The sequence below is a fragment of the Mustela lutreola genome, chromosome 9 (assembly GCF_030435805.1).
Source record: "Mustela lutreola isolate mMusLut2 chromosome 9, mMusLut2.pri, whole genome shotgun sequence".
Classification (NCBI taxonomy): Eukaryota; Metazoa; Chordata; class Mammalia; order Carnivora; family Mustelidae; genus Mustela; species Mustela lutreola.
The window spans coordinates 9,987,144-10,000,391 of NC_081298.1; the positions used below are offsets into that span (position 1 = coordinate 9,987,144).

Below are 13,248 nucleotides of genomic sequence, written 5' to 3' on the forward strand. Positions count from 1 at the left end.
AAAGGAGCCCTGTACTCCCTGGCCCTTGGCGACCACCTGTCTGTGTTCCGTCTTGGCGGATTCGCCCCGTTCCGAGCGGTTTGTATCCGCGGGTCCCAGAAGAGTTGTCTCTTGGTGTCTGGCCTTGTGTTTAGCATCACGTGTTCAAGGTTCCTCCATGGTGTGGCCCGTAGCATGCTTCGTTCCTTCTCGCGGCTGAATCGTGTTTCTCAACGGGTCCGTCCGTCCGGGCGTCGGTGGATGTCTGGGTGATCGGTATCTGCTATTTCGCCAACTCTGTACTGCCTGAGCCCGCGTTTACACGCAGTATGTTCTCCCAAAATGTTGGTACCAGACCTACGAGGGCAGGAGCGGACAGCATTTTCCCGAGGAGGCATCTGTGATCCAGAGAGGTGAAGTGACTTGCTTAGGGTCACACAGCAGGGAGGTGGCCAACACAAGACTTAGAAATCGTGTCTTTCTGACCCCAGAGCCCAAGCAGCAGTGAACCAGGGACTCTCCTCTGGCTCCCAGGTCCTGCGTTATCCTACCATTGATGGTCTCTGGCAGATCATACCTGGTGGGACCCACTGGAATTCTTAGAGGTCATTTAAAAAAACGAAAAAAAAAAATTTCTGTTGGGGTCCCCTCGGAGCATTGAAGTCAGAATGTGTAGAACAGTGTTCTCAACCAGGGACAATTTTGGCCCCCTCCTCCCCAGGGCCATCCAGTTTTATGACTAGGGACAGTGCTGGTTGTCCACAGGGGAGGGGTACGGCTGGCAGCCAGTGTGGGGAAGACCAGGGCTGCTGCTGATCTTCACACCGACGGTACCCGCATCAGGAGCGCCCAGGCTGAGAGCCCCTGCTCTAGGGTTAGGGCCTGGGTGTCAGTGTTCTGTAAGTTTCCGGTCCCATTCTCATGTGCCGTCAGGGCCAGGAGCGCCTCTCAGACTCGCTAGTGGATAATAACCACGTGGATTCCCCTTTCCTTGTTGCACCGCAGCTTGGGTTTCCTGGGTCTGGGGAGGGGGGCGTCCGAGGCTCTGTCTTTCTGATAAGCTCCCCGGGGTGCTGGTGCTCCCAGCTCTCGCCTCACGTTCAGGACTGGGGAACGGAGAAAGTACAGTTAGCTGGGCTGGACCCTTGTTCTCTCTCTTTAAACTATTGTTTAAAAAAAGAATGTTTTCCTGCCGATGAGGAGAAGGGGTGGGAAATGCAAATGCAGCCGAGGAAGAAAAAGGGGGTGGCTTGAAACTGCGAGGCTTTGCAGGGGGACACCATGAGGCTGCTCCGGGAAGGAGCCCGCCGGGTTCACAGCAATGCACAGTGATTCACAGACCAGCTGTCGGGGCCAGTCTCCCACCCAGCGCCGAGAGTCACGGCCACAGCTGGTCCCCGGCCTGGCTGGCTGAGAGCCCATGGCTGGCTTGCCCAGTAGTGATGACTCAGGCTTTCCACCTGCAGAATGGGAGGGACGGCTCTTGCCGCCTCCCCACCCATGCCTGGGGCCAGAAGCCCCCAGCGGTCCCCTAGACTCATCAAAGGCAGATCTTAAAAGTCAGGACCTGCTTTTCCAGGCAATGCAACTGCTGTTTTCACTGCTAATAAATCTCCATTTGTGGCAGCTCAATTAGGAAGTCATACAAAACTCTTCTATTGAAAGAAGGGATTAATAACCTGGCCCATGTGGGAGAAATTAGCAGCTTCTGCAGTGAGGCCTTTTTAATATGTACTCTTAACTGGCAGCCCCTTGGAACAGCACTGGCTGGCTGGTCCCTGGGCTGAGCCTGGCAGGCGGTAAAACCAGCCAGGGATCACCATGAGTCATTGGGTTGCACTTTCAAGGTGAAGTGGCCGGGAGCATCCGGCTGGTCCACAACAGACTCCTGAAATGTTGCCAAGGGCGTGGTTGCTCCTGAAGGAGACAGTTTCAGGTGAGATGGAGGGGATGCTCGGCTTCCTGGAGGTGTGGCCCGGCCGGCAGGGAAGGGTTCGCTTTGAGCCTCCAGCCTCACGCGGCTGCTGCCTGCCACAGCTCCCGGATGGGGAGGTCCTCGGGCCCCTGGCACGGAAAGGCCTGGCCCTCGGCCCAGTTCTCAGGCTTGGGAGGAATGCCAGGAGCTTGGGCTGACTCACAAGGGGAGGGCCGGCCTCTGCAGCCCACGCTGCTAAGGCGAGGCCTGAGCCCACGGGTTGCTCTTGCTGACAGGGACATGCCTGTCCCCCTGCCTAGGAAGGGTGGCTGGAGAGCGTCTCCATTCTTTCCCGCAGCCAGCCCTCCAGAAAAATCAGGGTCTAGATAGAGTGACCAAGGGGTGGGGCTCTGGAGCTGGACAAGCCAGAAGGATTCAGATCTAAGTTCCACCACACACCCTTGGCTCAGGGGTCACCTGACTTCGCTTAGCCGGAGTTTTCTCCCTAGGCAAATGTGAATAATTTTAATGCTTCCTTCCTCTAAAAGTTGCTGGGAGCATTCAAGTATATCATCATAGCCCCATGCTTAGCATAAGCCTGTCCTGTTTCTCTGTCTTTCATTCATCATAGACACAGGTGAGGATATAGGTGTATGCAGAGAGATTGATAGGTATGTGCTTGTATGTATGAAGATATATTGAGGGGGTGCCTGGGTGGCTCAGTGGGTTAAAGCCTCTGCCTTTGGCTCAGGTCATGATCCCAGGATCGAGCCCCACATCAGGCTCTCTGCTTAGCGGGGAGCCTGCTTTCCCCCTCTCTCTGCCTGCCTGCCTCTCTGCCTACTTGTGATCTCTGTCTGTCAAATAAAAAAATAAAATCTTAAAAAAAAAAAAAAAGATATATTGAGATGTATCCGTATCTGCCTCCTTCTATCAATCCTACCATCAGTCCGTCTATCCTGAGTACCCCCTACTAAGTCCAAGGCACCGTTCCTGGTCCCCGGCTTACAGCAGTACCCAAAGCTCCCTCCTGGGCTTACATTCTAGTAGAGAGAGATTTTGAAAGACAGGTGAACTAATAATGCAAGATAAAGGGGAGAGAAGGAAAGAGAGAGAGAGAGAGAGAGCAGGGACTGCTGTTTTAAACCTCAAGGCGGGAGGTTAGAGGGGTACGGGGTAAGGAGACATCTCAGAGAAGGGGATGTCGGAGGAGAAACCTACAAGAAGTGAGAAACGGAGCCACCCAGGTAATCAGGAAGAACTTTCCAGAGAGGGGGACTAGGAAATGCAAGCGCTCGCAGATCGGAGTATGCTGGGTATGTTTGAGAGACTTTGAGAACATTCTAGAAGACTGGCTGGAACACAACTGAGGCAGTGGGGTGGGGGTGGGGGGGTCCTAGAAAGTGAGGTCAGAGAGGTGATGGGAAAACGTCATGCTGTTTCACAGACCCAGTTTAGGATTCCCAGTGAATTCCTGAGCAAGTATGTCTAAACCCTGCAGGAACTGGGCCCTAGCATTTAGCACATATGATCCATTCAAGCATTTGTTGACCTCAAGTGCATGAGGAGAGAGTACGCTCCGGCAAAGGGACTCTCTTATGGAAAAGTTGACTTTCCCTTTTATGAAATAAAGATCAAATCTCATTCACCTTACCTTCCTATAAGGTGAACAGGCATCTATCCCTTGATTCACAAAAAACCCCGTGTGGTTCAAAGCAAGCTAGCCCAAGTGACTGAGGGCCCTTTCGCAGGAACATGGCACTTCCAGAGCCCACAGTTGCTGGGGCCAATGGTTCCATGTTTGCCATGACAACAGGTGACAAAGTGGGGGGGGGGGTGCAGAGCGTGTTTGGTGGCCGTGAAAGCAGAAAGCCTCTGTTGAGCGGACTTCTCCTGCTGTCCCAGTGACTTCTCTTTCTCTGGCCCTCAGCCCAGCGATCTGCCCACGAGCTGCCAATGGTGGAGAGACAGGACATCGACAGCTGCCTGGTTTACGGGGGCCAACAGATGATCCTCACCGGACAGAACTTCACGGCAGAATCCAAAGTCGTGTTTACTGAGAAGACCACAGGTCAGGGGGCTTTTTGAGCTCTTCCTTTGTGTGCCAGCACCAGATCAAAGCACCGTCTTCTTTTCTTGCAAACAGCATCGCCTGAGGGGATCGGTTCTGCTGGGCAGGGCTTTCTAGTCTTCTCAGCTCGAGATGTCCCTACGGTTCCCGGTGGGGGAATCGACCATGCTAGATGGTAGACCATGTGTCCTCACTGGTCCTGGGTGTTCCATTGGATGATGAGGTTGAACCCCCACCCCAAATTCCCATATTTTTTTTTTCAACTATTTTTTTAACATAGACAAAACTTTACAACTTTTTACTATTATCCAAAGGGGTGGCCATTCAACATGGCGAGTAAGTTTGTCCTGGCCCTGGATCTCCTGGGTGCAGATGCCGAGTTTGCCACTGGCTTGTTCTGTGATCATAGGCACGTTACCTCCCCTTCTGTTTCTTCAGTTCCTTATACACAGAATGATAATAACAAAGGTTCTTGCCCCACAGTGTTGTCGGGAAGGCTAACTAGGTTAATACCTGTTGAGTCATCGTAAGAGTGCCGGGCTTCTTGTGGGCCAGTAAGCACGAGCTACTTGTATTTTTATGACAAATAGTGCCGCAGTGAAGCTTCTACACCGTTAGGATTAACGAACTAATCTTGTATATGTGAGCGCCGGTCGCTGTGTACTCAGGGTTTGTTCCTAAAGTGGGATTTCTGTGTAGTCATTTTGAGAGCTTTAGTTCCCTTCCGGAAATCTACGCATTCGAACTTCCTTCACCACCATGTCAGGAATGGTTTCATCCCATTGCAGAAGTACCATTTTATTTTTATTGTTATTTATTTAATTTTTTAAAAGATTTTATTTTTATTTATTTGACAGAGATCCCAAGTAGACAGAGAGGCAGGTGGTGGGGGAGGGGGGAGCAGGCTCCCTGCAGGGCTTGATCCCAGGACCCCAGGATCATGACCTGAGCTGAAGGCAGAGGCTTAACCCACTGAGCCACCGAGGCACCCACCAATTTTTTTTTAAATTAAAAAACATTTGCCAAAATGATGCTTCTCTTTACAATACACTCCTTTGCTATGAGAGGTTTGATGTTTTTGCTTATTGGCTGTGTATATTCTTTGTTCCATATGCTGGGTATTAATAGCTTCTGCCAATGAAGACATAGTAAAAAGAGAATCATCTAAAGCAGGATAAATTTCTTTTTTTTTTTTTAAGATTTTATTTATTTATTTGAAAGAGAGAGAGTAAGCACAAGTGGGTGGAGGGGCAGAGGAAGAAGCAGACTCCCCTTGAGTGGGGAGCCCCATGTGGGACTCGATCCCAGGACACTGAGATTATGACCTGAGCTGAAGGCAGACGCTTCACTGACTGAGCCACCCAGGCACCCCAGGAAGTAGGATAAATTTCAAGTTAAGCACTTATTTAATAGTTACGGATGCTAGCCTAACTTTTTTCTTTAATGGACGTGATTTCAGTAGGTTCATTCTAAGGTGATATTCATATTTGTTTGTTTACTGTCCTTAGGATGATACAGAGACTACTCTAGGCAGGTTGTTCAGTTGTGAGGGCTGTGCACTGCACAAGGGCGTCTCCTCTAGGGACTGCCACTCAAACGAGTATGTCATCAATCTGTATATTACTAAGACAGCCACTGGCAGGAGGAAGCAGGGTGTCCTGGGGAAGGGGTGTTTCTTCTCAATTCACACAATGCCTCCTGTTGGGTTGGGCTGGCTCTGTGACTAGGCATGACATTAAGGAAGGCTGTGGCCCTTGGGTGGATTTGGAAGTGGTTTAAAGGGTATGTGCTCAGTCACCGTGGGTTTGAGGGGCCAAGGTGGTATAGTGAGGGGTTAGGGATGCAGACATTTAAACAGATACATTGCATTCTATCCTAGGTTTATCTAATACTTCAGTTAGCCGTTACTCATTTATTATGCCTATGGCTGCTCCCAGCTCTGTGCTATTATAAGTAACACAGTGATCAACATTCTCTCCATCCCTTTTGTCAGCTAGGTAAGAGCTCATGCCCTTCAGCCAAAATCCAGCACCACTGTTTTCTAGCTGTGTGACCACAGGCAGCTTACTTAACCTCTCTGGGCAATAGTTTTCTTTTCTGTGTGATGAGGATGAAGACCATCCTACGTCATAAGATGGTCATAGGATTAAGAATTCCTACACGTTCAGTACTTAAAAAACGCTTGGTACCTAGTGCTCAGTATACATTAACTAATGCTATTTGGTATTATTTCCTAGACTTAAGGGCTTCCTGGTGTGGTGGCTTCATGGAGGCATGCCCAGTTTTAAGCATCTTGGTCAGAGGCTTACTTTTCAGATGGTGGAACAATGTAAGGCAGTGTCTGCTGCGAGAATTGTCTGGGCTGTTGTAAATCAGAGAGCCAACCGATGTGGCTGGCACGCTGAGATAAGCAGGCAGAGGCCAGAACAGAGAGGTTTCCCAGTGCCAGGTAGAGACATGGCCTTGGTTTGGCCAGCACGTGGGTAAGGTGATAGGGAGTCACGGCGAGCTCTCCGGCTGGAGGCGTGGGGTGTAAATGACGGAGCCCACGTTAGCTGCTCCAGCTCTGATGGCCTCCTGTGTGAGGACACCGCTGAGCGCGTTCCGTGGAGCCCCTCAAGAAGCCTCTGGGCTCATGACCCCTTGTTAGCAGAGGGGAAATGCGGGCAATAAACAGGTGTCTTGTTACCCACACCCAGGTTGGCAGGTACCCTCGGGGGCAGGTGGGCCACCGATGGAACTGGGATTGGGGTGGCTTGGAGAGAGGCCGGGTCCTACCATGTCCCTCACAGAGTTAGGAACCAGCTTTCATGGTCCCAGGAGCTCAGGTACTTGGGACGCTGCGTGGGGGCGTCGCCTGTTTGTCGAGTGACTGAACAAAGGCATTTCCTCTCCAGCTTGCTTTCTCTTGGTTTCAGGAGAAATTTCACAGTTTACCTCTTGGGGGGAGGAAAACAGTCTGCTTCAGCTCGGAAAAGTTGTGTATCAATAAGGAATAAGGAGTAATTAAGGAATTAATTAGTAACTGAGGGATCTCTAAGGAAGCCTACTAGCGGCTGTCTGTGCTCTCTGACGGTCGCTTGCCACGGACTGTCTCCTCTAAGCCGAGACCCGTGGGGGGCAGCCAGCCAAGCGTGGAGAAGAGAGGCGGCTCACCCACAGGGCACAGCCAGCATTGTCCTCATGTCTAACCTCCCCGGGCCTCAGTTTCCCTTTCTCTGAAATGAGGTACTAATGCTGCCACCCCCACCCCCGCTGGGAGTTAAGTGGAGGGCGCACACAGGCAGTATGTCCTTAGGGAGCGGGGAGCTGCTCACTGAATGTTTGCTGTTGTCCTTCTGGTCAGAATGGCTCAGGCCATGGTGGCAAGCACAGGTTTTGAGCTCAGGAGGCCTGGGGGCTAATCCATGATATGCGTTTTACTAAACAGACATTTGGCGTCTTGGTAAGTCCTGTCCCCTCTCCGAGCCCGCGTCTCCTCAGGTAAAATACAGGGGACTTGCTTCTCACGAGAGAAGAGCAGATGACAGGAGTTGGGGGTACAGATCCTGGCACATTATAGATGCTAATGAAACATTAGTCTTTATTATCATTATACTTAGGCTATGGAATAACAAAGATGAGTCAGATTTTACCTCATGGAACCAGGAGGACATTGAAAAACAATAATAATGATGAGCCCTGCGCCCGGCCTTGTTCAGGTACTTGGTGTGTACTAAGTCACTGGGTCCCTCATGACAACCCTACCAGAGAGCTCTTCTTCTAACTTTCCTAAGGAGAGACTGAGCACAGAGAGGTTAAGTCACTTCCTGAAGATCACACAGCTGCTAACTGGCAGCGTGGGATTCGACCCCAGGCAGACTGGTTCTAGAATCTGCACCCTTGATGTGAACTCTTCTGTCTAAGGAAGCTCAAAACCAGGTTAATTTGCCCAAAGTCCCTTCAGCTGTTTTGAGCCACTGAGGTGAATCGTTTTGTGATGACACAGACCCTTGGATTTTGCAGGGGGGTCACCGGGTTCGAGAGGACCCGTGCAGAGCTCTTTCATACCTAGCTTAAGGAATCCAGGACGAACAGGGTTTCTGGATTGGTGGCTGCAGAAAAGCAAGGGTCTCAGAGATGTGCCTGTGCTCCCCTCCCCCCGCCAAGTGGTGGGCTTCCCTCCCTCAGGGGATGTCTGGCTCCTCAGGGCCCCAACAGACAGGGGGTGCATCTTGCATTCGCAGGGAGTTGTTCCTGCTCCCTTGACCCCAAGCACTCGCCTCCCAGCCCGGGGACAGCCTTCTGCAGGGGGAATCCCTGTTGCTCAACTTCGTTTTTCCAAAACGCGTCTCCGTTCCCATCTCCATGGATAGTTGGGCTGGCGAGGGCCCCGCGGGGCGGGGCGGAATGGAACGGGTTGAAGTTTTCCAAGGAAGGGGAACCCCAGCTGGTTCTCACATTAAGGAAAGGTGACAGCCTCCTGGGCTAATCTTAGCCCCCAAGTTGGGTCATCGGCACCACCGGCTCCAACGTTCTTTTTATAGCCTTCGGCCGAAATGGGATTGGCAGCTTGCACTCCAGCAGGATGACATATTGGAGAAGGATGGAAAAACAGTAGGAGAGGGGCAGCATGGTGTTTCTTAAGTTAGAAAAGCCTGGTGTTTTGGAAAATGGCGTTTTATTTATAGCAGCAGGAATAATAATGACTATTATATTATTTTTATTGCTATTTTTAATCATTTTCATGACTTCCAGGAGCCGGTAGGATCTGGCCATTGCCCATCCCTCTGAATTCAGCTTTTTGGGCTGTTACCTCGCTCACTTGGCTGTAGGTACACCTGTATTCACTCTGCCCTCAAGCACCCCATGCTGGTTTCTGCCTCAGGATCTTTGCTTTTGCTGTCTTCCTCTTAGAATGCCTTTTCTCCATTTCCTTACAAGGCTGCATCCTCCTGTGTCTTCAAGGCTCAGCACAGAGGTGACTTTCTCAACGAGCCCCTTCTTGCCCATCTGCTTAGAAGTTGTTCAGCATCCCCCCCCCACCCCACCCCCTGAATACTGTCACCTTCTGTCCCATTGTCCTGCTCTGTTTTCTCGGTGGCACCTCGCACAGCTGAAATTATCTTGCCTGTTGGTTTATCTGGTCTCCCACACTAGACTCTTCGTTCCTCAAGTGTGGGGACTCGGTGTTGGCTGCTGTATCCGCAGCATCTAGAATAATCCCCGGCATTCATACTGTTGAATGGGTGTCTTCTTGAAATGTCACATCGGCCCCGAGAGGCAGGTGACATGATCCTCATTTATAGTCTAGGTAACTGACTATAAGCCACAGGCCCCAGGTCAGCCCGTAGCTGATGACAGAGCTGGAAACCCCAAATGGCATTTATCATCAACAACCCCCACACACACACACAGCCCCCAGGGAAGTACTCTACTCATATCCACAAGGACAAAGAAAAACCAAACAGGATAATCAGGATCTTCTCTATTTACCATCCTCCGTAATTGCCTAAAAGCCTTCATATATTCTCTGAAATTTAAAAAATGTGTAACCTTCCAGGCAAAGTTCAGGCAAAGTCCAGGCCGTTCCTGACTTCAGCTGGTAACCCTGGCCCCCGGCCACCCAGGCCTCAGGCGGAGTTGGGGGTCCCAGCAAAACATTGCAAAACAGGAAAAAATCTAAGGACACAAAAATAAAAGTGATGTGGCAGCGGAAACAGGGTTGCCATGGCTCTGAGCGACTCGCCGCTTCTGGGTGGGATCCAATGTTTTGGAAGGTTCCTCCACATGACACAGGGTTTTGGAATTTTTCAGCTGGTAAATCTTTCTTAATTCAGGCCCCCGGCCCCAGCCAAGTAGCTCCCTGGCTCTCGGTGTCCTGCGGGGGTGTAGGTTGGAAACCTGCCTGCCTCGGATTACTCAGCTTTGAAACTTAAATTGTTTGAAGAGAATTTGTGTTTTGTTTTGCTGGACGATTTTCTTGGAACAGTCTGATGGCAGAGGCTCCCATCACCTGTTGAGAGGGCAAATTGATTTTTTAGAAAGGAGGCGTGGGTGGCGGCATTCCCTCTTTCCCACTGAGTCATCACATCCTAATATGAGTCATTTTATTACTTGGAGGTTCCCAAAGGTTGTATTTTGAGCTTTGTTTAATAAATATAAATGCACATGCTTAAAATAAAATTTTTTTGCTAAATTAAGTATCTTTCCACGAATTAGTATCCTAGAAACCTTGGAACCACCTGAAAGAAGGCATCTGCTCCTGCCACCTGTTTTTCCTCCGCGGGTTTGGTTTTGCCCAATGTGGCGTTTTCTTTTAAAACAATAGACCTGGTGAGGGAGTCTCTCTAGACTGGGCTTCCCTCTGGGAAAGGTCAGACTCCAGGCTGGGCTGGGGCATGACTAAGGCCCTGCAGACCTTTGCCCTTGGTGACTCACGTCCACAGTGTCATCGGCCCCCTGGGCTGAAGCCCCTTACACACAGCTGGCTGGGATGCAAAGCTGGCCTCCAAGGCTAGAGGCCAGGTCGTTGCCCCAAAGCCCTGCTGGAGATCGAGCAAAGGATCTCATTTTCAGTCCCTTGCTTGTAAGGACAGGCTGCTGGGTGAAAGAATCCTATAGTTCATTCTGTTTGGAAGCCTTTGAAAGAAGACACAGAGAAATGAGTTTTCTAGCTAACTTGGGTTCAGGCATTTCCACCATCAGACATCATTCTTGATGCCAGTGTCTGATGTAAATTGCAATTAGCAGGGTGAAGTGCCACCCCCACCCTGCCACCACACCCACAAGAAAATCATAATCTCTTTTATTAATAAACACCCTTTTGTATTTTTTCTACATTTTTGGTGCCATGCTCCTTTTAAAAGATAAACATTGTACATATTTAAGGTATAAGCAGGCTAGAGTTTGGATCATCTAGCAGACTTGGCTCAAAGTCTGGATAGGTCCCATATAATGTGCTTCGGGATTCAGTTTCCCCATCTAGAGATGTGGGCTTCCTGGTGTTTCAGCAATGAAAGGAGATCAGGGATCTAAAAGTGTCGGGCACATAGTAGGTGCTCAGAAGATATCAGCTGACCTTCCACGTGCCCTGGGAGCTCAGTTTGCTGACGTGGAGGCAGGGGGGGTGGGGCTGTGTTGGTTTCATGTCCGAGAGAAGAGTCTCTGGGCTCAGGGGAGTTTCTCTTCTTCTCCTTCATGCCATCCCACACCCGCTGCCATGGCCTCCCCCAGGAGCTGGAGGGAGCTTGACTGATGGCCGCTCCCTGCCCCCATCTTACAGGTGGGGAAGCTGACTCACATGGTGAGGTTGACAGACTTCCTTGAGGTGGTAGAGCTTGTGGGTGGAGGGCTGGGTCCCAAACCCCCACTTCCTGGTTCCCAGAGCCATGGGCTGGGACGCAGTGGTTGGGGGCCATCCGAAGGTGACTGAGAAGTGTTGCCCCTCCGGAGGGAGGGGCAGAAAGATGGGCAGAAGTCCAGCATTTGTGGAAAACAACCCAGTGATGCTCTTTTAGCCTCCTCAGCTTCCATAACACTCCCCGGGTATTGACTGAACACCTACTATGTGCAGGTATGGCACCAGGCACTGGGGACCCATTACAGAGGAAGTCCCTGTGCTCAGCAGGTGGTCAGCCTCAGGCCTGCTGGTGAGCAGGCCACTCCGAGATGGGGAACGTGCTCTGAAGACAGTGAAGCCAGGTCAGAGGAGCTAGACAAAGGGCTTGGAGGTGAGGGGATATAATATAGGAGGCTCGGTGAAATTCAGATCTCAGACAACATGGGTCTGTGGTATGAGTATGTCCCATGCAATGGCACGGGATTTGGGACATACTTGTAGTAAAAAAGAAGTCCCTGATTTCTGAAAATCATATTTAACTGGATGTCCTATATTTTTATTTAATAAATCTAGCAACCCTGGAGAGTGGGATCAGGGAGGGCTTCCCTGAGGAGGTGGCTTTGCACAGAAGCCTAAAGGCAGAAAAAAAGGAGCTGCACAGATTGTGGGAAGAGGGTCTCAGGCAGAAGTAACTGCCTGGTGCCTCAGTCCCAGTATGGGGACGAGCCTGGGGTGTTTGAGGAAATGAAAGCAGGTCCAGGCCGTGGGGGCAGTGCGAGAGTGTGGGGCAGATGGCACCAATCAAGCCTGAAGAGGTCTCTGGGGTGGAGCGGAGGCGCGTGGGGCTCAGGTCATGCCCCGGTTTGTAGACACAGAGAAGAGTTTGGATTTTGTTGCAAAAGTAACTGGGAGCTCTTGTCCTAAACGGGGAGTGACATGATCTAATTTGTATCTAATTTGTAAGACTGTGGCTGCAATCTGGATGAAGGATGGCCTCAAGGGTAGCGGGGGGACTAGTGGAAGGTGCTGTGAGCCTCCACTGCAGTCCTCCGGGTGGGGATGGCAGGGACGGGGGGGGGGGGGGGAGGCGCTACTGAGCCCACCAAGGGGGTGCTGGGGCATCGGGAGAGAAGTGGGGTGTTGGGAATCAGGGCATTTCCTCTCCCCCGCCCAGCGAGGACATGTGGGCAGCTGTACCATGGCAGGGGGTGAAGTCCTCAGCTCCGGGACCCTCCTGCCCACCCCTCCCCCCCAGCCCCCACCCCCATCTGCTCGGCTCATTAAGCCCCTACACCCAGGGAGTATGCATTTTTCTGCTAGTCAGCAGTCGTAAGGGCGGACTGGAAGGACTGCAGCCATCTTCATTTAGCTAATTTTAAAAGCAGGGCCAGGACTGGGAAGCATCACACATGATTTCCTAACGCAAACTGACACTTTGATTTCCTCCCCGTTTGCCTGGAGCCCGGGGCGTGCTCACGGCCTGCGTGAGGTTGGGTTTGCTCTCCTCCTTCTGAAAGCTCCCTTATTCCTCCTTCGAGGGCTGGCAGGAGCCCATCCAGGCCGACTGCTAAGACCCCAGCCCGGAGCCAGCGCGCAGCCTCCCACTTCCTGACGCGTTGGGTTCAGGAGCGTCCAAAAGCGGACATAAAGCAACGGTCGGGTAGGGGCCGTGAGTCCGCAGACGCGCTGGTTCCTGGGGTGCGTTCCTTCGGCGCCGTGGCCAGGTTGCCACCAAGCCTCGAATGTTCTTTGAACCATGCCCACCCTCCATCCTGTGTTTTTTCATTCTTGCAAAGTCTTGCTAAGTCTTTTCGAGACCCAGCCCCTTTGCCCAAAGAACCTGGCTCTTTTCTCTTCCCCTCTGAGTAAGACTTGGAAGGGCCCTTTCCATGCTGGCTGCCAGTCCCTGTTAATTTAGGACAGAGGAAATTTGCCCAAACATCTGCTCAAGGGACTGGAGTC

At 51.4% G+C, this 13,248-nt stretch overlaps 1 protein-coding gene across 7 annotated transcripts in view; it reads left to right on the forward strand.

Moving 5' to 3' along the window:
* Positions 1–13,248, forward strand: part of NFATC2 (nuclear factor of activated T cells 2) — a 154,759-nt gene that overhangs the window by 91,026 nt on the left and 50,485 nt on the right. For all 7 annotated transcript variants that reach the window (XM_059132752.1, XM_059132753.1, XM_059132749.1 and 4 more), the window contains exon 6: positions 3,825–3,965. In XM_059132752.1, the coding sequence (XP_058988735.1) occupies positions 3,825–3,965 (141 nt within the window). The remainder of the gene's footprint in view (positions 1–3,824; positions 3,966–13,248) is intronic.